The sequence below is a fragment of the Leptopilina boulardi genome, unplaced genomic scaffold (assembly GCF_019393585.1).
Source record: "Leptopilina boulardi isolate dan_hultmark-lab unplaced genomic scaffold, ZJU_Lbou_2.1 LbouV2_330, whole genome shotgun sequence".
In the NCBI taxonomy this organism is placed as follows: Eukaryota; Metazoa; Arthropoda; class Insecta; order Hymenoptera; family Figitidae; genus Leptopilina; species Leptopilina boulardi.
The window spans coordinates 2,086,298-2,113,495 of NW_026137897.1; the positions used below are offsets into that span (position 1 = coordinate 2,086,298).

Below are 27,198 nucleotides of genomic sequence, written 5' to 3' on the forward strand. Positions count from 1 at the left end.
ACACATCGCAAAATTCATTTTAAAGAAAGATTGATGTATTCCATTTAAAGAAAAGTTTTATTTTTCAAAAATTCATTTACAAAAAAAAATTAAATTTTAATTTTAAAAATAAATATCAGATTTTTTCTGTGCAGATTCGGAAAGTTCATCATCATCAGAAGAATTAATCGCTCCCTTTGTGAAAAGAGGCTTGCCATTCAGATCAAGACTAAAATATTTCATCACCTCATCCGGAATTATTTTTCCATCATAATTTTCTGAAATAATCAAATAATCATTATTTGAAATTGAATTTTTTTCGAAAAATTGAAAATTTTCCGGTAAACAATGATGATGACGACAAAAATAATGTTGACCTTGATTGTAATGACACCAGGTACCATCGGGAAAATATGGATCGAGGCCAAGGTCATTTAATTCAATACGTGGTGTATAATACGCTTTAATATCTTTTCTTAAGCAAAAAATAGCACAAGCCATCCATGGTCTTTCAATTTCATGTAATGCCTGAATTCCCTCTCTTTTTAATATTTCCAATTTTTTACTAAATTCCCCACATTTTATTGTTGCAAATTCATCAATTGATTTACGTTTCTTTTTACAGAGTCTCACATCATTACAAAGTTGAACATCAAACGAATATCCCTGACAAGTGTTTAATGGATTTTCACAAATTCGTCTTCTCAAACGATAACCATGGGATTTTTGTAAACAACCACTTTTACATGATTCTTCACGCCAATTACTCCAATCATCATCATCAAGCGATGAAATTGCAAGACACTCACCGCCTTGACATTCATAATCACCATTGAATGAACATTTAGTACCCTCTAATGCTGGACCAGCGTGATAATATTCAATTTTATTGGAAATTTTACATTCAAGTGATTGACATGAATTCTGTAGATTCACAACTTCAGCATTATTATTGCGTAAAAATAATTCACATTGTTTTTTTGCTGTCCATTTTTTCATTGGCTTTAAAATTAAATTATTATTATTATTATTATTGTTTTCGTCCAAGAGGCATAATTTATTACGAAAGAGATTTTTTCCAATTTCACGACTACACTCGGACCAATTTGTTTCACCTTCAATTGTTCCTCGACTTGGTGACATAATGTATCCATTTTTTGAACATGAATTTCCAATTGAATCGTGATGCATTCCTAAACTGTAAAAAAAGAATTATTTATGGTGCGCATGAATTTTACATAAAAAATCATTAATTAAAATTATTAAAAAGTATTTAGAAATAATTATATTTTAAACAAATTTTCGAAATTTGAAAGATTTTATTTTTATACGAATTGTTACTTAACAATAATTTTAGCTATCAAATTTTTTTTTTTGGATGAATTTTTATTCAAGTCATTTTCTTTACATGATTTTTTAGTTAAAAAAATTTTTAATTTAACAGAATTCTCTTTCAATCAAATTTTATTGTAATTCGAATTTTTAAATGACAAAAATTTCAAATTCACCAAATTTTAATTTGTCCGAATTTTTATTTGTATTAATTTTTAATTTGTAGAATTTTTAAGACGCCGAATTTTAATTTGTCCGAAATTGTAAATACCCGAACAAAACATCGACAGAAAAATTTCGGCGTAATTGATCAATTACAATTTTCTTGATAATTTCTAATTGGTCAATTTTCAAAATTGCGCCGAAATTTTTCTGTCAAATTTTCTGTTCACGACATTTGTAATTTTGGACAAATTGAAAATTCGGCGTTTTCAAAATTCTATCAATTAAAAATTCCTTCAAATAAATAAAAATTCGCACCAAATTAAAATTCATTGAATTGAAATTTCTGTCAATTAAAAATTCGAATTAGATATATATATCGATAGAATGAGAATTTTGTTAAATTAAAATTCGATCAAATTGAAATTCTACTAAATAAAAAGTCATGTAAATTAAATTACTATAAAATAAAACTTCTGATAAACAAAAATTCGGTAGCTAAAAATTATCTAAAGTAAAAATTCGTATAAAAAGAAATTGCGTTTTTGAAAAACATTAATTAAAATTTTTGAAAATAATTAGATTTTTTGGAGTATTTTAATTCAAAATAATTGAAGAACGTTTAATTTTACAATTCTTTGAAAGTAATTGATATCTCAAAGATGTTAAATAAATTGACACTTTTGAAAATAATTAAATTTTGGAAAAATTTTAGTTGGGATTTTTAAGAATAATTAAATTTTTCAAAAGATTTCATTGAAATTATTTTAAATAATTAAATCATCAATAACTTTTAATTTAAATATTTAAAAATAATTTTTTAATTAATTAATTTATTTATTTAAAACAAAAGCTGAACTTGAAGTTTTTGAAAATAATAATTTTTTAATTTTAATTCATCAGTCTAAAAATAATTGAATAATCAAAGACTTTTAATTGAAAATTGTGAAATTATTTTAATTATTTCTAAAAAATTTCCATCTAATTTAATGAAAAATATTTTTAAATATTTTTAAAAATATTTTACCGAAGTTTCAATTTTGTAAAATTTAATTATTGCTTGAAATTTAAACAAAATCTTTTGAAATTCAATTATTTAAAAATGTTTTATATAAAAACTCTAAAATTTAATTGTTGTAAAAAATTAAAAACAGAAAAAAAACCATAGCGATTTTTTATTTTTAGAAAATTTATTTAAAATTTAAAATCTTGTGCAATTTAATTAATTAAAAAAAAAAGAATTTAAAAATTTGTAAAACTTAATTATTGTCCGAAATTTGTTTGATCCGAGGTCTGTAATGAGATTTTTAAAGAAAGTGATTGAAATTTTTTTAAATAATTGAATTTTTAAAGAATTTTAATCAAAAGTTTTTTGCAGTAATTGAATTTTCAATGAATTATGATTAAGAATTTTTTAAATAATTGGATTTTTGTGAAAAATGTTTGCGGATATTTTTGAAATTAGCTGAAATGTTTAAGGAATATTTATTTTACAACTTTTGAAAAAAAATTCAATGGAAATTTTTCAAAACTAATTGAAATTTTACTTGACAATTTGTATTAATTTATAATTAATTTATTATAATTTTCTTACACTGAAAAAAAAATTTATTGGATTCAAATAATAATCGGTTACTTGACTATTATCAAATAAATATTTACTTGAACCAAATAATTTTTGAAATCAAATAATTGAATTAAATAAACTGTATTTGAAACAATAATTTCTGTATGAAACAAATATAATTTAATTGACTCAACAATTATTTGATACAAATAAATATTTATTTGATAATAGTCAAGTAACCGATTATTTGAATTAAATAAATTTTTTTTTTTGCATAAAAAAAGAAAAAAGTGGACACTTCGAAGCCTGAATTTTAAAAAAGAAAAAAGAACATTTTTTTTTACTTGTGTCCAATTTCGTGAGCTGCAATATAAACTGAAGTAAATCCCGCCGATGGATATGGTTTTCCAAATGTATTTCTAACTCCAAATTCAGCGATAACACAAGAATAATCCTCGAGACAAATACCGCCAACTGTTGCCAATCCCATTGTGACATTATTTTTTCTTCCATTTTCAATTGCAAAAAAATCATGTCCCGATATATATAATCCAATATCCCAATGATTTGGATTTGAATCATTGATGTGATTGTAAATTTTCGAATAACGACAAAATGAATCCAATAATGAACCACGTTCACCATTATAGTGTGGTAATTCTCTTGGTTGTTGTCTCATTATTTCGAGACGTATTAAAATAATATTTATTTTCACACCCAAACTTGGATGATGATATATTGCTTGAATTCCATTTACATATGCCAATAACATATCGCGTAATTTTTTTTCATCATCATTAAAAAATGGTTTAAATATTTTATAAGCCATTTCATCGAAAAATAATGCCAATTCCATTGTTAATTGTGAATTAATAATTTCTCTTTTAATTTCATTTAATTTTATTATTGTCACATTAGATGGTGGTGAAAATTTTTTTATAATATGAGGAATTTTTAAATATTCCAATTGTTTATTGTTTATATTATTATTTTTATAAAATGATGCATTATTTTCTATTGGCATTATTTCCAAAGCCATGTTGTCGAGAAAAATAATTCCAGTCTGAAAATGACAAAATTCATCATGAGAATTATTTTTTTTTGGAGGTATAAAAAGCGATTTTTTTTTTATTACCATTTTACGATCCTCGCAGAAATTAATTGCAGCCGATTTATTATCATCTTCAATTAAATAATGACACGATTCTGGTGAATTTAATTCTTGAATTTCTTCACGAAAATCTTTATTTGTTTGTCTCCATACTTGAAAATTTGATGATAATAATTTATCATTTCTTTTTAGTAATAAATCGATTTTTCGATCGAAAACTTCGAAACTCAACGGGATCTGTAAATTCGGAAAATAAAATTTTTTTATTTAAATTACATAAAGAATTGTAAATTATTTTTATCTTATGATAAATTAAATTATTATTAATATTAATATTAAATTAAATTAATTATTTTTATTATTTTTTTTTATTTATTCATAGTCCACACCTTTCGGTTTCGGACGAACTTCCGGTTTACATCTTTCTAATTAAATTAAATTAAATTAAATTAAATTAAATTAATAAAATTAATTAAATAATTCCTTTTTAATTATAAAATTAAATTAAAATTACATACCTCAAGTTCACGTTTAACATTTTGAATTGGTAGAAAAACAATTTCAACGTCATTTTGATCACTAAAACTTTTCACTGTATTCACGATGAATAGAAAAATAATTAAAATTTTTTTACTCATTGTTTGATTATTATGGAAGCTGTAATTTAAAAATGCGCTTAAAAATTATTGAAAAGGTCTTTTTATACAATAAGCATTTTTTTAATTACCATAGAAACAAGAAAGGATACAAATTTTATGCTGGTGCCTCTATTATTATGTCATTGACTTTTTAAAATCGACGATTAAAAAGAATTATCAAAAAAAAAAAATTTTCAAGTTCCTCCAATTTTTGGAATAATTATTCTATTGTTAGTATTCATTGTCGTTTAAAAATCTTCTAATTGTTAAAAAAAATATTTTCTAAACTCCCAAATTAAAATTAATAATTATTTCTATTTTTTTTTCTAATTACTTTTTAATTGAGTTTCATAAATTTGGAAATTTTTAATTTATACAAAAATGTAAATAATAATTTTTTAATTAATTCTATTGTAATGAATTAAAAAAAAAGATATAAAAAAATTGTAATTAATTATTAACTTTAATTAATAATTGAAATTTATTAAATTAATAAAATTATTTTAATTAATTAATAAAATTATTTTAATTAATTTATAATTTAATTATTAAATTAATGCAATTTTTTAAAGTAAAAAATTAAAAAAATTAGAACGAAATTATAACAGGCGTTAGTGTTCTTCTGTGTGATTGTCATGACAACGAAAATTTGTTTAAGGTCTGTCACTTGTGAAACTTTCTGCTATTATCGTTTTCTTTTTTGTCCGCTTTTGGAGTTTGACGTAAAGTTTTTTTTTCTCAAATTCTCTCATGAAATATGGAAGGTCTATTTACTTTTGAGAAAATAAAAGAATTACAAAACTTATTATCGCAGCCAACGAAAAATTCAGACGACGATGTAACACAATCTGTACCGACAACTTCAGGTAATTCGGTTTACATTTTATAAATATTTTTCAAATGTAATTATCACTGAAAAAAAAATTTTTTTTTGTAATAACCATTTTTTACCTTTCTGAAATAAATGTTATTTTTAAATTATTATAATTAATAATTAATAATTAATAATTAGTAATTAATAATTAATAATTAATAATTTTAAATTATTTTCGAAAAAATAAATATTTTTCAATATTAAGAAAATTTTTTTGTAATATTTACAATATTTTTCGTTTTTTAATAATTTTCAATATTAAACTAAAATAAAAACTAAATTTAATGATAGAATAAAGAATTGAATTTTCAAAAGAATTTTTTATCAAAAAAAGTGTAAATTTTTTTTTTTGGTTTATGAGAAAAAAAAATTAAATTTTTTGTTTTTTTAGGAAGTAGTCATATGAAGATGTGTAAAGTAAAAGAAGATGGATATGAAGATTCTTGTGGTTCTGTACAAAGAGAAAATAAGGATATTTGGCATGCTGCGGAAACAAAGAAATTTCAATATTTTCAACAGCAGCGTGATCCACGAGTTAGACCGGAATATGAAATGAAATATAAACAATCGCTCGGTACTCAAGATGTTTTTTTAGGTGTAAGTATATAATATAAATAATTTCAATTAATTTAAAAAAAAAATAATAATTTCTTTCTCGCCATTTATATTAATTTTACTGAATTAATTTTACAAAATTATTTTTATATTAATTTTAATAAATTAATTTTTATATTAATTTTACTAAATTAATTTTTATATTAATTTTTTATAATTTTTTATTAATTTTTTTTAAATTTTTTATTAATTTTTTTTAAATTCTTTATTAATAAAATGCAGGTGTAAATTAAAAAAATATAAGAGGATCTTTATTTGCAGAAGATTATGAAATTTTAATAATATTACATATAAAACATTGCTATGCAAAATTTTATCGATTTTCATTAATTTATACAAGAGTTTCTTGCAAATTAAACCAAGAAGATCAATTCTTTTATTTTACTGAATTTGAATAATCGGACAAAACCAATTAAAAAAAATATATATATTTTTTCCCCTTTTATCGTAATTATCGTAATTAAAATTTGCTTTTTTGAATTGCAAATATAGAACAGTTTTTTTTATCGAATACAGAAGACAAACGATTGAATTATTTAAAAAATAAATTTTTATTACATTGTAATTAATTTAAAAGTTCTATACTTTTATTCAGTATTACTTTTTATTTTATTTATTTTAATTTTTAATTTTTAATTTTTTAATTTTAATTTTAATTTTAATTTTTATTTAAATAAATATATTTTTTAATTTCTATTTCCGTTTCTAATAAAATTATAATATTGGCGCCTAAAAATTCTAATAATTTATTTATTTGTTAATTATAAACGGCAAATTTAAAAATGTATTTATTTAAATAATTATTTAATATAATATTAATAAGTAGTATAGCAACACGGGTTCTAGCGCAGTTACCGACCGAGGTCGGTAAAGTAGGAATCTGTTTTACCGACATTTTTTACCTGCGTTGCAATGTGGTGTAGTTCTAATTTTCACCGCTAGATGGCGCCACTTTATTTTGGCGGCCAATTTAAACTGGCTTGCAATGTTGTAATTTTTTTCTCACCCATTTTTACTTGCGTTGCAATGTGGTGTAGTTCTAATTTTCACCGCTAGATGGCGCCACTTTATTTTGGCGGCCAATTTAAACTGGCTTGCAATGTGGTAATTTTTTTTTCTCACACATTTTTACCTGCGTTGCAATACTGTGTTCTTCTTTACCGATCGTTTTAATTCTCGTTGCCACCGCTAGATGGCGCCACTTTTTTTGGCGGCCAATTTAAAATTGCTTCGAATTTGGTAATTTTTTTCTCACCCATTTTTACCTGCCTTGCAATATTGTGTTCTTTTATACCGGCCGTCTTAATTCTCATTGTCACCGGTAGATGGCACCACTTTATTTTTTAAAATAATTTTCAATGTCTAGGAAGTTGTTATTTTTAAATATCTCGCAAATTTTACCTACCGAATTATTACCTGTTGCCGTCAATAGATGGCCTCACTTAAAAATTATAAACTTAAAAAGGTGTATTGGAAGTGGGGCGTTTTAAATTTTAGCGCCAATGATGGCGTCTTTATTTAAATTTGCTTGGAAGTAGTTGCACCCTGATCTATCAACACTTCATTTCATTCGGTTAGTTCGGGGAATCCCCAGGCTTTACGCGCCTGTCAGCGGAGCGCGCAGGGATGGGTGTGTTTAGTTGCGCGCGGCTGTTAGGTAGTGGGGAGCGGCTGAGGTGGGGTGCGCCATAGTGGGGAGCGGTTGAGGTGGGGTGCGCCATAGTGGGGAACAGGGTATAAGGCGGGCAGCGCAAGCCACCAGCAGCATTATCTTGTGTTCACAGGTACAGCATAGATCGTCTATAGAGAAGAGTAGCAGTTCAAGAAGATTTTTCCACACTTTTTAATACTTTTATTTCAGTTTTTTTCTTCTGTTTTATTTTGTCTGTTTCAGTTTTTTTTTCTTATTTTTTTTGTTTCAGATTTTCTTCTGTTTCAGGTTTGTTCTTTTGTTTCAGGTTTGTTCTTTTGTTTTAGGTTTAAGTGTATATATTGTATCTCTTTTTTTTCTTAGTCTTAGGGTTTTCGTTATACGTTTTAAGGTTTAGAATTAAGATTCTTCGTTTGTAAAAAAAAAAAATGCCAAAGGTTAATTCTCCAAAAAAATCACGGAAACGAATTCAGGTAAATGAATTCAATGAAGTTTGCCAAGAATGTGACAATTTTATAAAAATCGCGGAAAATCAACTCATCTCCACTATGGGAAAGACTGGAGATGATAGATTTGTTAACGCATTTGAATGGCAAAACAAGTGTCAACGTTATAAAAATGTAATGAGAACATTTTCGCGTAAATTTGATTTTTTCCCACATCAAAAATCGAGATATCTAAATTTATGCCAAAAGCTTGAATACTTGCGTTGCAATTTTGATGCGTTAATGAAGCGTGGTGCAGGAGTGCAAATGAATGACAGAATAAAGTGGGTGAATTTTGATGAGGCTTTTGAGGGTCGATTACAAAGTAGTGCTATCATTAATGTAGATTACAAGGACATTAATGAGTTCCTTGATGATGCTTTTGTTTTATTTCAGATTAATATTGAAAAAGCTTTAAACAAATTTGGTCCAATAAAAGTATATACCGTGTTAGGTGCAAAATTCAAAAAAGATTCAATAGATGGTAGAGAAGAAATATCTGATTTAAAAACATTTACCGCAAAAACTGCTGAAATCTTAAATACAACCCCGTTAGATGACTGGTATAATGTTAATGTTAAACAAGTTACTTTGAGAAGAATTGAAGAGTTCCAAGAGAAAGATTCTAATTGGAAACTTGATTCGATTCAAAGATTAGAGGTTAACATTAACAAGTACAACCCTATGCGCGCAAGTTCTTACATTGACTTACCACTTCCAATAAAACGTAAAAAAGCCTGTATTAATGTGCAAAACATAGATAATCAGTGTTTTAAATGGGCAATACTATCAGCTTTATACCCACCTTTGAGAGATGCTGACCGCGTTTCAAAATACAGACAGTATGAAGAAACGCTTAATTTTACTGGAATTAAATTTCCTGTCGCACTTAAAGATATTTCTAAATTTGAGGCTCTGAACAACATTTCAGTAAATGTATACGGTCTTAGCAAAAGAGATAAAAAGTTTACCGTTTCACCTCTACATCTTTCATCTCAAAAAAAGTTTACTCATGTAAATATGTTACTAATTGAAGACCACTACATAGATGAAAATCTTATTGATGATGAAGAGAGGGAGTCTGATAATGTAACTATCATTTCATTCAACTACCATTATGTCTGGATAAAGGACTTATCGAGACTAGTAAGTTCGGATTTATCAAAGCAGAAAAATAAAAAGTACATATGTGATCGCTGTTTACACTATTTTCTTAATGAACAAAAGCTTACAAGCCATGAAGAAAATTGTAGAAAAATGAACGAGACAAGAATTAGGCTACCGGAAGAAGGAAAAAATTTTGTTGAATTTAAAAATTTCCAGAACAAGGAGCGTGTTCCTTTTATTATTTATGCGGATTGTGAGAGTTTATTAATTCCTGCTGATATACCACAAGAGATCAATAATACTGAGGTTTTCCAAAATCATAAAACGCTCAGTATTGGTTACTACTTGAAGTGTGGTTTTGATGACTCATTGTCCATGTACAAAGCATCTCCAATAGATGAGGAGAATCCTGCAAAGTGGTTTTCAAAGGAGTTAAAGAATTTATCAGATAATCTTAATATGAGATTTAAAAACCCTATTCCAATGAAAGTGCTAAGTCGACAAGAGCTGGTTGATTTTAGAAATGTAAATACATGTCATATTTGTAGAAAGAAAATCAAGTATGGGGATGTAAAAGTAAGAGACCACTGTCATCTAACAGGGAAGTATCGTGGGCCCGCGCATCAAGAGTGCAACATTAATTATCACGAATCACAGGTTATACCTGTTGTTTTTCATAACCTGAGTGGTTATGACGCGCATTTCATAATTGAATCTATTGCTACGGAATTTGAAGGCAAAGTTGATCTGCTTCCCATAAATAAAGAGAAGTATATCAGTTTTACAAAAAATATTAAGGATAGTGTTATAAAATTTCGCTTTATTGATTCATTTAAATTTATGGCATCATCATTGGACAAATTAGCGTCCTACCTCGATGAATACAAAATTGTAAGTTCAGTATTTTTTAATTACAGCAACGATAAAATTAAATTGTTAACTCGTAAAGGAGTTTTTCCTTACGAATATATTGATTCACGGGAAAAACTTGAAGAGACTCAATTACCACCAAAAGAAAAATTTTATAGTACGTTAAATGATTCAAATGTTTCCGACGAAGATTATGCACATGCGCAGAAAGTGTGGACCGAATTCAATTGTCAAAATCTCGGCGACTACGTGTATTTGTATATGCAAACAGATGTACTGTTACTTGCAGATATTTTCGAAAATTTCCGAAATCAGTGTTTACTCGCATACGGTCTTGATGCAGCGCATTATTATACAACACCAGGTTTAACATGGGATGCTATGTTAAAGTATACGAATATAAAATTGGAACTCCTCACAGACATTGATATGGTGATGTTTGTTGAACGTGGAATTAGAGGTGGAATAAGTCAATGTACCAATCGGTACGCAAAAGCAAATAATCCTTACATGGAAGAATATAATGAAAATGAGGAAACATCTTACATCGTATACTTTGACGCAAATAACTTGTATGGTTGGGCCATGATTCAATCACTTCCATATGGTGGCTTTGAGTGGGAAGAAAATATTGACAATTCTTTTGATTTTAACGTTCCAGATGATGGGCCAATAGGTTACATTTTGGAAGTCGACTTAGATTATCCGGAAGAACTTCATGAAAAACATAGTGATTTTCCGTTTTGTCCTGAACGCTCAAAGCCACCAGGGTCAAAAGAGCCGAAGCTTCTAACTACCCTTCTACCGAAGCGAAAGCATGTTCTCCATTACCGTGCTTTGAAGCAAGCTGTAGCCAACGGCCTAGTATTAATTCAAATTCATCGCGTTTTAAAATTTCAGCAAGCCATGTGGTTAAAAAATTACATTGATTTTAATACAACTCAACGAACTAATGCTAATAATGAGTTTGAAAAAAACTTGTTTAAATTAATGAACAACGCGGTATTTGGCAAAACAATGGAGAACGTGCGAAAACATGTTGATATAAAACTTGTGACAAAGTGGCAGGGTAGATATGGAGCTGAAGCATTCATTGCGAAACCTAATTTCCACAGCAGGGCCATTTTTAACGAGAACTTGGTTGCTGTGGAGCTTAGAAAAATGGAAGTTTTGATGAACAAACCACTTTATGTTGGTTTGACTGTTTTGGATGTGTCAAAAACTTTAATTTACAACTTTCATTACGATTACATGCTAAAAAAGTATGATGGAAAAAATTTAAAACTGTTGTACACCGACACCGATAGCCTTATTTATGAAATCAAATGCTCTAATATTTATAGAGACATGAAAGAAGATATTCACAAATTCGATACTTCGGATTATCCAGTAAATAATGTGTACAATATTCCGCAAGCCAACAAAAAAATTTTAGGACTTATGAAAGATGAGTGCAGCGGGAAAATTGTAACTGAATTTGTTGGCTTGCGGAGTAAAATGTACAGTGTGCGAGTGGAAGATCAAGATTTTATTAAAAAAGCAAAAGGTGTGAAATCCGCAGTTGTAAAGAAAACTATTACCTTTGATGACTACACGTATTGTTTACGAAATGTTAAAATGCAATCGCGAACTCAATATTGTATCAGATCGAAACTTCACAATGTTCAAACTTTAAAACAAACAAAAGTAGCTTTAAGTCCTTACGATGATAAAAGATTTTTGTTAGATAATAGTACAGATACCCTTGCATGGGGACATTGTAAAATTAGACAAATTAACGATGAAGCTATGGAATTGTAAATAGATGATAATGATGATGATGATTTGGGAAGATAAAGGTGTTTTAATAAAAGATACTGTACATTTTATATTATGTTTATTTATTAGAACCTTAATCTAGTTACATTTTTAACTTTATTTTAACTATTTTTAACTTTATTTTAACTATTTTTAACTTTTTTTAACTATATTTAACTTTATTTTAACTATATTTAACTTTATTTTAACTATTTTTAACTTATCTTTAACTATTTTTAACTTTTTTTAACTATATTTAACTTTATTTTAACTTATCTTTAACTATTTTTAACTTTATTTTAACTTTATTTTAACTATTTTTATATATATATATTACATATCAGATTTTTTTATCCAACTATTGTGTGAGTTGTCAAATCCAAGCCATTTTACATATACATTGTTGCCACGGCTTTTAAGGACTTTCTCGACGAGGTAAACATCTGGATATTTAACTTTTAATAGTTCTTCTTCGTAGAAACCACCTTCGATTGGCTGATTTTCATAATCTGAAAGTTTGTATGTAACTGGTTTTGTTCGTTTTACTTGATCTACAGTGAATATTTCCGTTGTCCAGTTGGGGGTGTATCCTTTTTCAAAGATGTTTTTATGTTTGCTGACTCGAACTCTATCTCCAACTTTAAATTTTTGTCTTCTCATTAGAATTTTTCTTAATTTACGGATACGTCTCATCAGTTCTCTTGTATCTTCTACGGTGACATCTTTAGGTTTCATACCAATCGTACGATGTTTTTTATTATTGTACTTTGATATGAGAATTGGTAAAAGATTAAACCATTTGTAATTGCCTTGTAAGTTGAATTCAGGCCACATCATATTTTTTAGAGTGCGGTTAAACCTTTCAACAATTGATGCTTTTAAATTACTATAAGTCGAATAGAGATTAATATTGAATTCTTGCATTAAACTCTGAAATTCAGAGTTATAAAATTCCTTGCCTCTATCAGTGTGTAAATTTTTTGGAATACGACCTTCTTTTAATATTAATTTCATGGCTGAAGAAATATCTTTTCCATTTTTACTTTTTACAGGTACAGCCCAGGCATATTTGGAAAATATGTCTATTACTGTGAGCATGTATTTGAAACCTTTATTGGAATAGGAGTAAGGTATCATTTCTACCAAATCTGCTTGCCAGGTTTCATCTATGCCACGCATTTGAACTTTACGACGAGGATAATTCCTTCTCGCTTGTTTATGCAGTTCAGTTACAACTGTTAACTTTTTATCATTCATCATTTGGAATAAATGTAGTTTCCTTGATAATAATATTTTGTTGTAATTTAATTTGTTTTAGTTTTTCGTTAACTCTATCTTCAACAACTTGTACTAAAATATTCAAATCATCAATGGCTGATCTTAATGAAGATATAATTTGAAAGATAGTTTTTATCTCGTTTCGGATAATTTGTTGTACAAGTCGTAAATTTACTGCATCATGCAGCTCTTCAGCATCTTGAACGTTACAAAGTCTTTTGCCTTCAATATTGTAATCTCCACTTGGAGTAACTTTAAATCCAATACCAGAAGGTCCAGGCAGTCCACGACTTGCAGAGGCAACACGTCGTGTTAAAGAATGTCCGAACACATCAATGCTCATTGTAATACTAAGCACTTCTTCTTTATGCTCTCTCTTAATATATAATTCGAGCTTCACGAAGTTCTTCGATAATTGACATAATCTCATTATTATGACTTGGATTACCAGCTTGCTGTGATCCTATGAGTAGTCGTAAACGGTCAACGAGTTCATTTGGATCATCCCAATAGATGTAGTCTGGATTAAATTGTCTTTTTGCAATCATAAATTGTGGTAATATATTTTTATGCTTCTTTAAAGAACCACCACCACCACCACTTTTCTTTGGTGTACTTTTGATAAGTTTTGCAATAACATCAGTGTACTTGGAAGTTCTACTTATGTTGACAGATTCACTTGGACTATAATTTTTTCGATGTGCATTCGTAGCAATGAGAATTTCTTTGTAATTTAAAAAATCATCTGAACTTATTAAAGCTTCTTTTGGTTTTTGTTTAAATAATAGTTCGAGTAACCCAGCAGTTTTTAAATAATTTTTCTTTCCAACAAGCTTAATATGTGAACCTTCAAATTCAATAGGTGTATCACCAATCATAAAAGAACCGTTGGCAAGTTTACGTACTCCATAAACCGTATCTAAAAACAGTTTTCTATTTTTATCTAACATAAAAATAAATTTATTTGTAATTTTTTCATAATCTTCTTCTTTTTCAAAGTTATTACTCTTATCAAGAAAAGTTGAATTTAGTAAAGTTTTATCAAATTCTTCATCATCGTCAACAGCAGTTGAAAAAGAGAAATCATTAATATCTTTCTTGAATTTTTCAATTTTAACATTTTTGAAAGGAGTTTCAGTTACATTTGCCAACTTTTGAAGAGGTGTAACTATTGGTTGCAGAGTTTCTTTTAACAATGTCTCTGCAGCCTCTTTACCCATTTTAAGTAAGCGATGTTTTCGTCTAATAGCGTCGCTTGCTTTTGCTATTTGACGCAATGTTTCTTGCTCTTTTCGATACATGTTTTCGTCTTGATAACATAAACTATACTAATTTAAAATGAAATAAAGTCCTTATATTTATAGTGTAATAAAGCAATCAAATCCCTTTCTATATCTTCCCTCATTAAAATTCCTATCTTTATCAATAACGACAAATCCATATTTATCAGATTTCCAACATTCTGAACATAAATCACGAAATTGAGTATAAGACATGTCTGTATTTACATGATCTTCGTAGACATGTTTTAAATTTTTTTCATCTTGTCTAAAAAGCACCAGTAAATTTACATTATCTCGGACTAGATGTTTTGGAATACGAGCATATGTTTGACACAAGTAGAAACTGTCAACATTTACATGTCTACCCATACAAAAGAAAGCTCTAACATTGTCTTGCTTTTCACAAGCAATATCATCAAAGATGAATATTGAGTTTGGTTTAGCATCTTTTGGAGATACTACTTCTTCATGCTCACTAAATGGAAAGTATTCAATTCCATCCACGTCATGAATTACATTTTTCAAAAATTGATATTTTGGCTGCTGCAGAGATTTAGAGTATAGGTAAATATTTTCAAAACTTAAACCATTTGGATGTATAATTAAAGAGAGAAGAGCGTTTGTTTTACCACAATTTGAGGGACCACAAAAGACAGCTCGGATGCTATCTGAAAACAAGCTACCATGACGTTGAATTTTTTTCTCACTACTTTCAACGTCAATACTTGTGATTGGGAGTGCTACAGGTTGTTTCGTGAACTGCATCTTGACAGTAACTGCTCTGTAAACTATAAATACTCGGCTTTTATAGTCTTACAGTCAGTTGCATATCAAACTTCATAGAGTGTAGAATGATTTTACATCGAAGTGATAAAAAACATCTTTGTCGTGGTAGAGGATTAGTTAACCGTATTATCAATAGTTTACCTTTTGAATTACATTTACCTGGATACCAATTCTGTGGACCCGGTACAAAGTTGACAAAAAGATTGGCACGTGGTGATAAAGGTGTTAACCCATTAGACGCTGCATGTAAAGCACATGACATTGCATATTCACAAAATAGAGAAAACATTGAAGCAAGAAACGTTGCAGACCAAGAGCTAGCTGAAAAGGCGTGGCAACGTGTTACAGCTAAGGATTCTAGTATCAGTGAAAAGGCAGCAGCTTTAGCGATATCTGGAACGATGAAAGCTAAATCAACGTTAGGTATGGGAATGAAAAGAAAGAAAAAGTCTTTAATTAGGAAGAAAAAAAGGAAAACCATGTGTAAGAAAAAGCGACTAGCATTAAGAAGAGTTGTTGATGCTGCTAGAAAAAGTATGCTACCCGATCATAATTCTGGAGAATCAATTCAAGCTGCTCTGATTGGTGCAAAAGAAGCAATAAAGAATGCTGGTGGTAAATCAAAAATTTTGTCACCGCGAATTCTACCTGTACCTTCTAAAGTTGGTGGTATTTTACCACTAGTTCCAATTTTTGCTGGACTTAGTGCTTTAGGAGCTCTTGCTGGTGGAGCTTCAGGTATAGTGAAAGCTGTAAATAAGGCTAAAACTGCCAAGGAACAACTTGTTGAAGCTCAACGACATAATAAAGTAATGGAAGCAATATCGCTTGGAAAAGGATTACATCTCAAACCCTACCGACAAGGACTTGGTCTTCATATTAAACCATACATTCAGGGGAAAGGATTAAAAAAGAAGAAGAAACCAACATTAAGGAAGAAAAAAAACTTGTATTGAAGCTACCTCACCGTCCTCTAACTGATTTTGATCTGTTGAAATATGCTAAAACTATGAAAATACCACATTTTCGTGGAGTTTTCATGCGAAATGAACTATCTTTAAAAGGACCTTATCGATATGAGTCAGGAATTATTAACTTAGATAACAAAGAAGGCCCAGGAACACATTGGGTGGCATATAAAAAATGTAATAACGAAATAATGTATTTTGATAGTTTTGGCAACCTTCCTCCACCAACAGATCTAATCATATACTTGGGTGATGGTAGCTTAATAAAATATAATCATGAAAGATATCAGAATTATGATACTTATGTGTGTGGACATTTATGTTTAAAATTTTTATGTAAACAACTTAATGTTAAGAGCAGCTTTAGTCTATATAAGAACGTGTAACTTTGTAATCTTTTAGTATATGAACAACTTAATGTTAAGAGCAGCTTTAGTGTATATAAGAACGTGTAACTTTTGTAATCTTTTAGTATATAAACTGACAGCATCATGAGTGATTCGTTTACTTTAACACTAAGTGGAAACAGTTCAGTTCTTGAATCTGAATATTTCCCACCAATAGAACTTAATCCAAATAAAAATTATGTCCTCGGTCTTGTTGAATTACTGACTTTTAATTCTATTCCCAATATTGATCAAGGTAACAATAAATTTTACATTGGTAATCATATAATTGATATACCAACTGGGAGTTATGAAATCACAGATATTGAAACATGTATAAAAAATTCAGTGAAACTTGGAACTGTTATTAGTATAAAACCTAATAACAATACATTGCGCAGTTTAGTTGAATCAAATTTACCAATTGATTTTAAACATAAAGATTCAATTGGTAAATTATTAGGATTTACACCCCGGAAATTATCACCTAATCAAACGCACATCTCTGATTTACCTGTAGCCATTCTCAAGGTAAATTCAGTCAGAGTTGAGTGTAGTATTACATCTGGAGCATATATAAATAATCAAAAAGCCCACACTATCCATGAATTCTTCCCTAGCGTTCCACCAGGATATAAGATTGTGGAAGTGCCAGCACACGTCATTTACCTTCCGATTGTTGTCAAGACAATACATAATATTCAACTCCGCATTGTCGATCAGGACGGTGATTTGATTAATTTTCGAGGAGAAACTATAACTACCCGATTGCACATAAAGTCAATGTAATGGGAATTGTATATAATCAAAAAGTTGGTGGAAACTATAAAAGTCAGCCAACATGCCAAAGACAAATCAGTTTAAATTTGTCTCACAAGGTGTTAACACCTCAGAATCACCTGTTCCTGAAAAAACTAGGTCTAAAAGTTATACCTCAAGGAAAACGCCAAGACAAATAATTTATATATTTTTTGGGTGTTGTTGCAACAAAAATGGACGAAATTCTCAACATTCCAGCAGCAGTGAATTTTGATGAGTCCATAGCTCATTATGAAATTCATGCTCATCAACCGTATGCTTCATCCTCTTTTAACAATAGTGATGAAATTCGAATTGCAGTTCAACATCAAGATTTATGTATTCTACCGAGTAAAAGTTCATTGCACATATTTGGGAAATTGACTAAAAATGATGGTATTGCTGTTACAGAAAACGTGCACTTAAGTAGCAATGCAATATGTTTTTTATTTGATGAAATTCGCTATGAATTAAATGGTATCGAGATTGATCGATGCAAATACGTTGGACATACAACTATTATGAAAAATTTAGTATCTCTGACTCCACCTCAATTAAATCTAATTGAAAATGCAGGGTTTTCAAAAATTACAGCTGATGCAAGAATTTCTTTAGAAAATGGATACTTTGATATTACAATACCACTTGGCATGATTTTTGGTTTTGCTGAGGATTATAAGAAAATTGTTATGAACGCTAAACATGAACTTATTTTAACAAGAGCACGTAATGACACTAATGCTATAATTCAAACAGGTCAAGGAGCTGATGAAGAATTTAAAATTTTCATCAATAAACTAGAATGGATGGTACCATACGTTTTACCAGCTGATAATAATAAAATAAAATTATTGAAATTTATTGAAAAAGATCCTTTAATTTCAATAAGTTTTCGATCATGGGAAATGTACGAGTATCCGTTACTTCCAACAAGTTCAAAAGTCCTATGGCAAATAAAAACATCAACACAATTGGAGAAACCACGATATGTAATTGTAGGATTTCAAACAGCAAGAAAAGATAAACGAAAAAAATATGCCTGTCATTTTGATCATTGTAACATTACAAATGTTAAACTATTTTTAAATTCACAATATTACCCTTATGGAAATTTAAATCTAAACTTTGATCAAAATCAGTATGCTCTGCTTTATGAAATGTATGCTAATTTTCAAAGTTCTTACTATGGAAAAGACTCAGAACCTATTTTAACAAGGGCTATTTTTAAACAACTATTTCCTCTAATTGTTATTGATTGTTCAAAACAAAATGAGTTTCTTAAACAAGCATCAGTAGATGTACGTTTAGAATTTGAATCAGGAAATAATATGCCGGCTGAGACCACTGCATATTGCCTCATTATTCATGACCGCGTTGTACAATATAAACCAATCAGCGGCGTCGTCAAGAAGCTGCTGTAGAGGAGAGGGGATAAAGTGGAGGGAGTATGATTGAGTATAAATGCAGTAGTTTTCAGCCAAAAAATTCATTTCTGGTTCAACATGGAGTTCATTGTAGACGTCCAAGGATTTAAAAGACCCTACAACGATTTTATTTTCAAAGAGTTGGCAATACTTCCTCTTCAACCAGATGCTCAACCACTTGTCTACCTATTTGAATCACCTTGTACGTGGAATTCATTGCCAGGACGCTATAAAAGTGAAAATCGCTGGTTAACACACAACTACCATGGAATCCATTGGGCAGCTGGAGATGTCTCATATGATGAACTTCGTCCTATTCTACGAGAAATACTTCAAGGCGCTAGCGTAATTTACGTTAAAGGATTAGAAAAGAAAACATGGTTAGAGAAATATGTGTTGAATGTACAAAATTTAGAAGATTTCGAATGTCCTTCTTTAAAAAAACTTAAGACTGATTTGTTAACAATATGTACGCATCATACTCTTTATACTGAAAATTGTGCTGTCAGAAATGTTAAAATTCTTCGCGACTGGTTTTTGGATCCTCCAAACAAATATGTAAGTGCTGCTACAAAAGGCTTTGATGAAGTTGATTCTACTAGTTTAAAATGTTTTTACGAAAATTGTGAATCTTTTTTTTGTAAATAGTTTAATATGTTTTTTCAAATAAAATATTAATAATTTCAATTTAATACTTTGTTCGTTAATTTTTAAAACCTTTAATGTTAATGTTTAATGAAAATAAACTTATATAGGGTGAAGAAAATAATTTTAAAACCAATTTACAATTAAATTTTTTTTTTATTTTTAACAGTTATTTTATATGTATACATTTTTGTTTTAACATAACTTTTATTTCTTAAATTAATTTTTTTCTTTTTTTTTCACTTTAATAATTTAAATTCAACGATGTTGTATGGTCCTCCAAGGTACTTCAATTGTAGGTTCTTTAGGGCTGCAGCTTCTTGCATCATTTTTAAAGTGTTAGGCTCATCATCTTCGAAATGTTTAGCGAATCTGGTTGGAAGATATGTGATAAAGTCTGCGTCGAGTTCTACGATGATTCTGGGTCCGTATTTCGTCTGCACCTTTTTGATTTTTGTCACAAAGTATCGGCCATTTGTCACTAATTCCGATAGCGGCTTTGTTGGCAGAAAACCCTCCAATCGTCCAACTGCATTGACTTTTTCTAAATCCATATTTTTTTTGTTAAAAAAAGATCTGTAACAGAAAAATAGAAAATATTCTGAAACATTTTTAAAAAAAACATAGAACTGAAACATAAAATTAAAAGAAGAAACCTGAAACATAAAAAGGAAACTGAAAAAAGAAACTTGAAACATTTTTATGTTTCAAGTTCAACAAAGCTAAAACAAAAACCTGAAACAAAAAAAAATTTAAGAATAAACCTGAAACATAAAGATAGAACTGAAACAGAAAATTGAAAGGAGAAATCTGTAACAGAAAAATAAGCTGAAAGAGAATAAAAAGAAAAACTTGTAACTGAAAAAAAATCAAAGGAAACCTGAAACAAAAAAAAAATTTAAGAAAAAACCTGAAACATAAAAATAGAACTGAAACAGAAAATTAAAAGGAGAAATCTGTAACAGAAAAATAAGCTGAAAGAGAATAAAAAGAAAAACTTGTAACTGAAAAAAAATCAAAGGGAACTGAAACAAAAAAAAAATTTAAGAAAAAACCTGAAACATAAAAATAGAACTGAAACAGAAAATTAAAAGGAGAAATCTGTAACAGAAAAATAAGCTGAAAGAAGGAATCCATACTTACTGTTTTAATGTTGCAAATAGTCCCGGAATGCTGAAACATAAATGAGCTGCCTTTCTTTGCACACCGGTTTAAATCACCAAGTCCCCACTTTCTCTTTACCCCCACTTTCTCTTTCCCCCTCTCACAACATGCGCACGCATCATTTGAATGTGACTAGCATGAGGTAATATTTTAAAAAAATATTTAATGATTTTATTTTGTATAAAAAAATATTTAATTATTAAATTTTTTTTTTTTTAATAAGTATTTTAATCAGAATTGTCATGACGTTAAGGTGAAGATTTGCAGGATGTGTCATCGCTTAGAGTGGGTGGTGTTTCTGGAGGAATTAATTCATGTAATTCCGACATCTATAAAAAAAAAAAATTATAAGTTTTTAGTAAAACAATTTTATAAAAAGTATGTTAATAGTCATGTTTTATTCCAAGAAGTTTACCTCATCTTCACTAATATTAATTTCTAATACGTCACTGTTCGGACTCTCTGGTAGAATCATGCCGTATTCATCCAATATTTGATTAATATCAGGCAAAGATTCGAACATGTTGTATGCATTCAACATTTGATCAATGTCAGGGACGCATTCTAATAATTCTGACAACTATAAAAGAAAAGCCATAAAATTTTTTTTTATAAGAAAAGAATAATTATAATTTAATCTATTAAAAAAAAGAAAAAAATACCTCTTCTTCACCAAAGTTAATATCAAATATATTAATATCATTATTATTATCATTTGTGTCTTCATCATCGCTGCTAAGAATGATGGTTGAACCCTGACTATCATATATTTCAACCTCATTATCATCGGAGTTCTCATCCGAATCCTCATAAGAATTATAATAATATTCATCAAATATAACATATTCTATGTCCTCTTCCCCGCTACAGAGTTGATTAGAGTTTGGTAAGAAATTTGACATTTTTACTTTGAAACTGCAAAAAAAAAAAAAAAAAAAAAAACATGTTTGAAAAAGCGCCTAGATAAGAAAGAGAAAGGAAACTGAAAATAAAATGTACCGTTCTACTACAGTTTCTACTGCTGCTTCTGATGTTGCTGCAACTGAAAAAGAAATAATGACTCTTCGAGCTCGTGCGCTAACTTTTATGCCTCTTCAACGCTCCCCACTACAGTCACATGACATCCAACACCCTCCGCGGCAAACTGATGAACTAACACTCATTGGCGCGATGTTTTAAAATACGACATAAATTAAATATTTTATTTAAATCAAATTCAATTTTAAGTAAGTTAGGTTACACTTACTTTTACTAGAACAATTTTGTGAATTTCATTTAATTTTAGTTATTTCAGGATAATTTGATATAGCAAAAATTATTTGTACTCACCTTAGATGTGTTTGAAAATTATTTATTTATTTTATTTATTTTCTTTTAATTTAATTTAATGCAATTCGTATTATATAAGAATTTTTACAAAATTAAAACTAAAAAAAGTATATGGAAAACATTTAATTATATGAAGTTCTCGTAAAACACTAAGATGTACGTTAATTTTTAAAAAAATGTAATTTTTATAGAATAAAATCAAAAAAAGTATATCACAAAAAAACAAAAAAGTTCTTCACAAAACTATAAAATAGAACGCTTCAAGTAATTTTTCACTGAAAAAAAAAAATTTTTTTTATTAAAAGTCAAGAAATTTTTTTTCAAGACAATAAACACATACAATATAAAAAAACCAAATAAATTCACTTCGTGCAAGAAATATTTTTTATTTTTAGCAATACTTGCAAAACTTTTTAAAAAATAAACACAAATTATAAAAAATAAAATAAACACAAATTAGAAAAAAATAAAGGCCATACAAAAAAAAAAAAACTTCACACAAAATAAAAGAAAATTTCACACAAGATAAAAAAAAATAAACACAAATTATAAAAATAAAATAAACACAAATTAGAAAAAAAATAAAGGCCATACAAAAAAAACTTCACACAAAATAAAAGAAAATTTCACACAAGATAAAAACAAAAAAAATAAACACAAATTATAAAAATAAAATAAACACACATTTGAAAAAACAAAAGGCCATACAAAAAAAAACTTCACACAAAATAAAAGAAAATTTCCCACAAGATATAAAAAATAAACACAAATTATAAAAAATAAAATAAACACACATTAGAAAAAAAATAAAGGCCATACAAAAAAAAGAAAAGAAAAAAACTTCACACAAAATAAAAGAAAATTTCACACAAGATAAAAAATTAAACACAAATTATATATAAAAAAAATAAAATAAACACATTTGAAAAGAAAACAAAAGGCCATACAAAAAAAAACTTCACACAAAATAAAAGAGAATTTCATACAAGATAAAAAAAAACTTTATACAAAAAAAAAAATGAAGGCGATGACAGTAACATCTAATAGATTAACTTTTTCTGGACTTTTTACATGACCTCTTGTCCATTTTTTTCCTTCTTTTTTTATTGCTTAAAGTTGAGCCTGTCGATAAAGATGAATCTGAAGTTGAGCCTGACGATGATGATGAACCTGACGATGATGATGAGCCTGATGATGAAGATGATCCTGATGATGAAGAGGAGCCTGATGTAGAAGATGAGCTTGACGATGAAAATGGGATTTTTTTCTGATTATCATCATCATCATCTTTATCTTCCTCGTTCACGGCCTCGATATTTTCATTTACCTCAGAGGGTGCATCTGAGTCGACGTTTGCAAAATTCTCTGGGTTCTCTTCCGGTTCCGACTCCTCAAATGAATCTTCTTCGGAAAAACTCAAGTTTTGATTTGGAATTTTAGCACTTTCAGTTGGAATAGATGCTGCCTGCAATGGTAGATCTGCTTCTTCACTGTTTATTGGTGGCTGGATTGCAATGAGGTTTGTAGAGGGCAAAATATCCCATCTAGATACTTTGCACCGTTTTTTTGTTTCTTGTTGTCTTCTCTCTTTTAAAATATTTAATTTTAATTGTACCTTTCGTACTCGTTCTGCAAGGTCAACCTTGACAACGGATTCGTCTTTCTGCTGACACTAGAAATATCAATTAATTTCATTAATTTAAGTGTGTGTAAATCATGGAAAGTTTTATTCTTATTTTCTTATATAGGGCAGAGTCGGGTAGCCCCGTCACCTTAACGTTTTCAGGTTATTATATAAAAATAATATAATATATAAAATATAAAAATAATGGATAAATAAGTCAGCGCAACTTTAGTAAATTGACTTGTTTTGAAGGCAAAATTTTTAGACAAGGTTTTTTACTCTTTTAGGGTGACCATTTGTTCAAATAATTTTAAATTTACATTATGAGAACATCTCAAATAAAAAAAAACAATTTACTATTATCGTAAATATAATAATAATAATAATTTATTAATTACCGTGTGTGGCCACGGCTACCCCATGGCCATGGTTACCCAACTCTCCCTTATAGAAGCTAATTATTTTTGCATTTGACTTGTGAAAAAATAGTCACAAAAATATTTATTTAGATTAATATGTAAATAAAAAAATATTTTTAAAAATCGTTTACCTTTGGAATTGAAGTCAAAGAAAAATGTGGCACAGGCAGTGTTATTGTTGTTCTTGTTCTTTGCTTTTTTTTTAATCGAGGATCATTTGGATAAACTAGTTGACATGCTTCACAGGAACAATAAACGCTTTCCTTCGGTGGACCTGGTGCATACGACCTTAAATAAAACGGATCTGTCGTTCGGAAAAAACGACAACTCTCGCAATCGCATCCTTTTCTTTGTTCATCAACCTAGAAAATATTTGTTCTTTTTCTTATAACAATATATATATAAACATAACATATATATGTACATTAATTTTACACTTACCATCGTTATATCCAGCTGTTTTTCATCAATGGCGGCCATTTGCATTCACGGCCAGAGTAGAGAAGGTTAGTATACTACAGTAAAACCAAGGTTTATGAATTAAGGATGCTTTCAGCAGCTGTCTAACTTCTGATTGGCTGCTCTTATTTTCTCTATTAGAAATAGCCAATCAGCGTGTTTTTAATTAAAATCGATACAAACATTTATATTTAACATTTATATTTAACATTTAATATAAATAGCTTATGATTATTATATGAAAAATTATTATTGTTTAATATACTATAATTATATACTAATACTAATTAGATAAAAATAATTAAAACACATTATTATTATTACCTAGTACCACCATGCCTAAGGACTTTAAGTTGTTTTAAAAAATTACTTAACGCCGATCCATTTCAAATTGACTGTGAAAATAAGTGGTGTCATCTAACCGTGGCAGCCAGTAATAATTTGGAGGGAAATTTAAAAATCCCCTATGCCAAGGAACTTTAAATTATTATTTTTAAAATTACAAAACGCCAAGCCATTTTGAATTGGCCGCGAAAATAAAGTGGCCCCTTCTAATAGTGACGCTGGTAATAATTTTATCGTTAAATTTGGTGGGGAATTTAAAAATCCCCTATGCCAAGGCACTTTAATTTCACCGGTAATAAAAATTATACAAATTCCAAGCAATTTTAAATTGGCTGCCAAAATAAAGTGGTGCCATATACCGGTGACAATGAGAATTAAGACGGCCGGTATAAAAGAACACAATATTGCAAGGCAGGTAAAAATGGTTGAGAAAAAAATTACCAAATTCGAAGCAATTTTAAATTGGCCGCCAAAAAAAAGTGGCGCCATCTAGCGGTGGCAACGAGAATTAAAACGATCGGTAAAGAAGAACACAGTATTGCAACGCAGGTAAAAATGTGTGAGAAAAAAAAATTACCACATTGCAAGCCAGTTTAAATTGGCCGCCAAAATAAAGTGGCGCCATCTAGCGGTGAAAATTAGAACTACACCACATTGCAACGCAAGTAAAAATGGGTGAGAAAAAAATTACAACATTGCAAGCCAGTTTAAATTGGCCGCCAAAATAAAGTGGCGCCATCTAGCGGTGAAAATTAGAACTACACCACATTGCAACGCAGGTAAAAAATGTCGGTAAAACAGATTCCTACTTTACCGACCTCGGTCGGTAACTGCGCTAGAACCCGTGTTGCTATACTACTTTAATAATTAATAAATAAATTATTATTTTTTATTATTATTAATAATAAATTATTTATTAATTATAAATAGCAAAAGAAATTTAAAAAAAAAAAATATTTGAATAGAAATAACTTTTTGTCCACAGAAAAAAAAATGAAAAAAAATTGTCATAAATCAAATATAAATTTAAATTGTTTTTAGATGGGATTTAAAACTCCAGGTACTGCATCTTGTGAGTGGTTATCACTCACGATAAAACTTCCTAAAGAAAATCGAGACAAAGTTCAATTGACTGTAAAATCGGATTTAGTGGATCTACGTAGTCCAAAGTAAGGATGACAATTTTTTTTTTTTTTTTTTCTTAAAAAATTAAAGTTTCAAATTTTTTTCCGCTTATTTTTTTCCTGAAAATCTATTAATAAAAATTACATTTTTTTTATTTTATTTATTCTTTTTTTATCACGTTTTTATATTGTATGTGCAACTTTTTTATAATTACTCGCTTTTACCGCTTATTTTTTATTTAAAAAAAAAAAAAAAAAAAAAAAAAAATTTAATTATACCGAGAGACCATATCACAGGCGAATCTCTCACAAAATGCAATATAGAAAATGTCTTTTTACTTATTATCGCGAAAATTGTTTTTCTATTTTTTTCGTCCTTTCCTTTTTTGCTAAATGCTTCTCCATTTTTGTAATATAATTAGTCACATTTAAAAAAATAATCTACTTCATTTATTATATCGCTCTCTTTGAAAATTATCTTTATTATTATTTTTATTAGATAATTAAAAATAATAATAATAATAATAATAATAATAAAAATTATTTGATGTTTAAATTGTCACTAATTTCTTTTTTTTCCATTTTTAAATTGTTTATAGAGTGTAAAAAATTGAAATTCATTTTATTTTCAATTTTAGAAATACAAATTTAATAATTGTAATTTTGATTTTATAAAAACTCGATTAATTTTAAAATTTATTTTTATTTATTTAACAAACATATAAAAATATAAAATATAATATAAAATTTAAAAATTATTTATTATTTTTTTTTTTAATGAGGAAATTAAAATATTATTAATTATTATAGATATCGTTTGGTATTGCCAACGCCACACAAAGTTGATCCTAATGTTTCTTCAGCAAGATGGTTCAGAGAAACGTATACATTAGAGATTTCATTAAAGCTAGTTCGAGAATTAGATCCAATTAATTTTTGAAAAAAAAAATTAACATAAAAATTAATTTAATTATCAAT

At 28.3% G+C, this 27,198-nt stretch overlaps 3 protein-coding genes across 4 annotated transcripts; 1 reads left to right on the top strand and 2 right to left on the bottom strand.

Annotated features, from left to right (window-relative positions):
* Positions 1-38: 38 nt before the first annotated feature.
* On the bottom strand, positions 39-4,809 carry LOC127285299 (A disintegrin and metalloproteinase with thrombospondin motifs adt-2-like). 2 transcript variants are annotated; one of them, XM_051311249.1, is made up of 5 exons: positions 4,670-4,809; positions 4,176-4,388; positions 3,385-4,103; positions 357-1,177; positions 39-257 (listed from the first exon to the last, which is right to left on the bottom strand). In XM_051311249.1, the coding sequence occupies exons 1-5, from the start codon at positions 4,787-4,789 to the stop codon at positions 103-105; spliced, it is 2,028 nt and encodes a 675-aa protein (XP_051167206.1). In that variant the 5' UTR covers positions 4,790-4,809; the 3' UTR covers positions 39-102. The 2 variants fall into 2 exon arrangements, with proteins under 2 accessions (XP_051167206.1, XP_051167205.1); XM_051311248.1 differs by having other exon boundaries at positions 39-1,177.
* A 610-nt stretch (positions 4,810-5,419) lies between these two features.
* LOC127285133 (dynein axonemal assembly factor 6) lies at positions 5,420-27,166 on the top strand. Its single transcript, XM_051310970.1, has 4 exons — positions 5,420-5,655; positions 6,055-6,260; positions 26,138-26,265; positions 27,031-27,166. Exons 1-4 carry the CDS (start codon positions 5,547-5,549, stop codon positions 27,158-27,160), a joined length of 573 nt encoding a protein of 190 aa, XP_051166927.1. The 5' UTR covers positions 5,420-5,546; the 3' UTR covers positions 27,161-27,166.
* LOC127285134 (uncharacterized) lies at positions 19,995-22,248 on the bottom strand. The gene is made up of 5 exons (XM_051310971.1): positions 21,920-22,248; positions 21,583-21,835; positions 21,336-21,500; positions 20,900-21,249; positions 19,995-20,332 (listed from the first exon to the last, which is right to left on the bottom strand). Exons 2-4 carry the CDS (start codon positions 21,820-21,822, stop codon positions 21,169-21,171), a joined length of 486 nt encoding a protein of 161 aa, XP_051166928.1. The 5' UTR covers positions 21,823-21,835; positions 21,920-22,248; the 3' UTR covers positions 19,995-20,332; positions 20,900-21,168.
* Positions 27,167-27,198: the final 32 nt, after the last annotated feature.

Bases quoted from the DNA above. Each gene is read 5' to 3' on its own strand.
- LOC127285133 (XM_051310970.1), top strand. From the start codon at position 5,547: ATGGAAGGTCTATTTACTTTTGAGAAAATAAAAGAATTACAAAACTTA. The intron at 5,656-6,054 runs GTAATTCGGTTT...TTGTTTTTTTAG, and splicing joins ATCTGTACCGACAACTTCAG to GAAGTAGTCATATGAAGATG. The intron at 6,261-26,137 runs GTAAGTATATAA...AATTGTTTTTAG, and splicing joins CTCAAGATGTTTTTTTAGGT to ATGGGATTTAAAACTCCAGG.
- LOC127285299 (XM_051311248.1), bottom strand. From the start codon at position 4,789: ATGAGTAAAAAAATTTTAATTATTTTTCTATTCATCGTGAATACAGTG. The intron at 4,389-4,669 runs GTATGTAATTTT...CCGAATTTACAG, and splicing joins ATGTTAAACGTGAACTTGAG to ATCCCGTTGAGTTTCGAAGT. The intron at 4,104-4,175 runs GTAATAAAAAAA...TGTCATTTTCAG, and splicing joins TCTGCGAGGATCGTAAAATG to ACTGGAATTATTTTTCTCGA.
- LOC127285134 (XM_051310971.1), bottom strand. From the start codon at position 21,822: ATGTCAAATTTCTTACCAAACTCTAATCAACTCTGTAGCGGGGAAGAG. The intron at 21,501-21,582 runs GTATTTTTTTCT...TTTCTTTTATAG, and splicing joins TTAACTTTGGTGAAGAAGAG to TTGTCAGAATTATTAGAATG. The intron at 21,250-21,335 runs GTAAACTTCTTG...TTTTTTTTATAG, and splicing joins TTAATATTAGTGAAGATGAG to ATGTCGGAATTACATGAATT.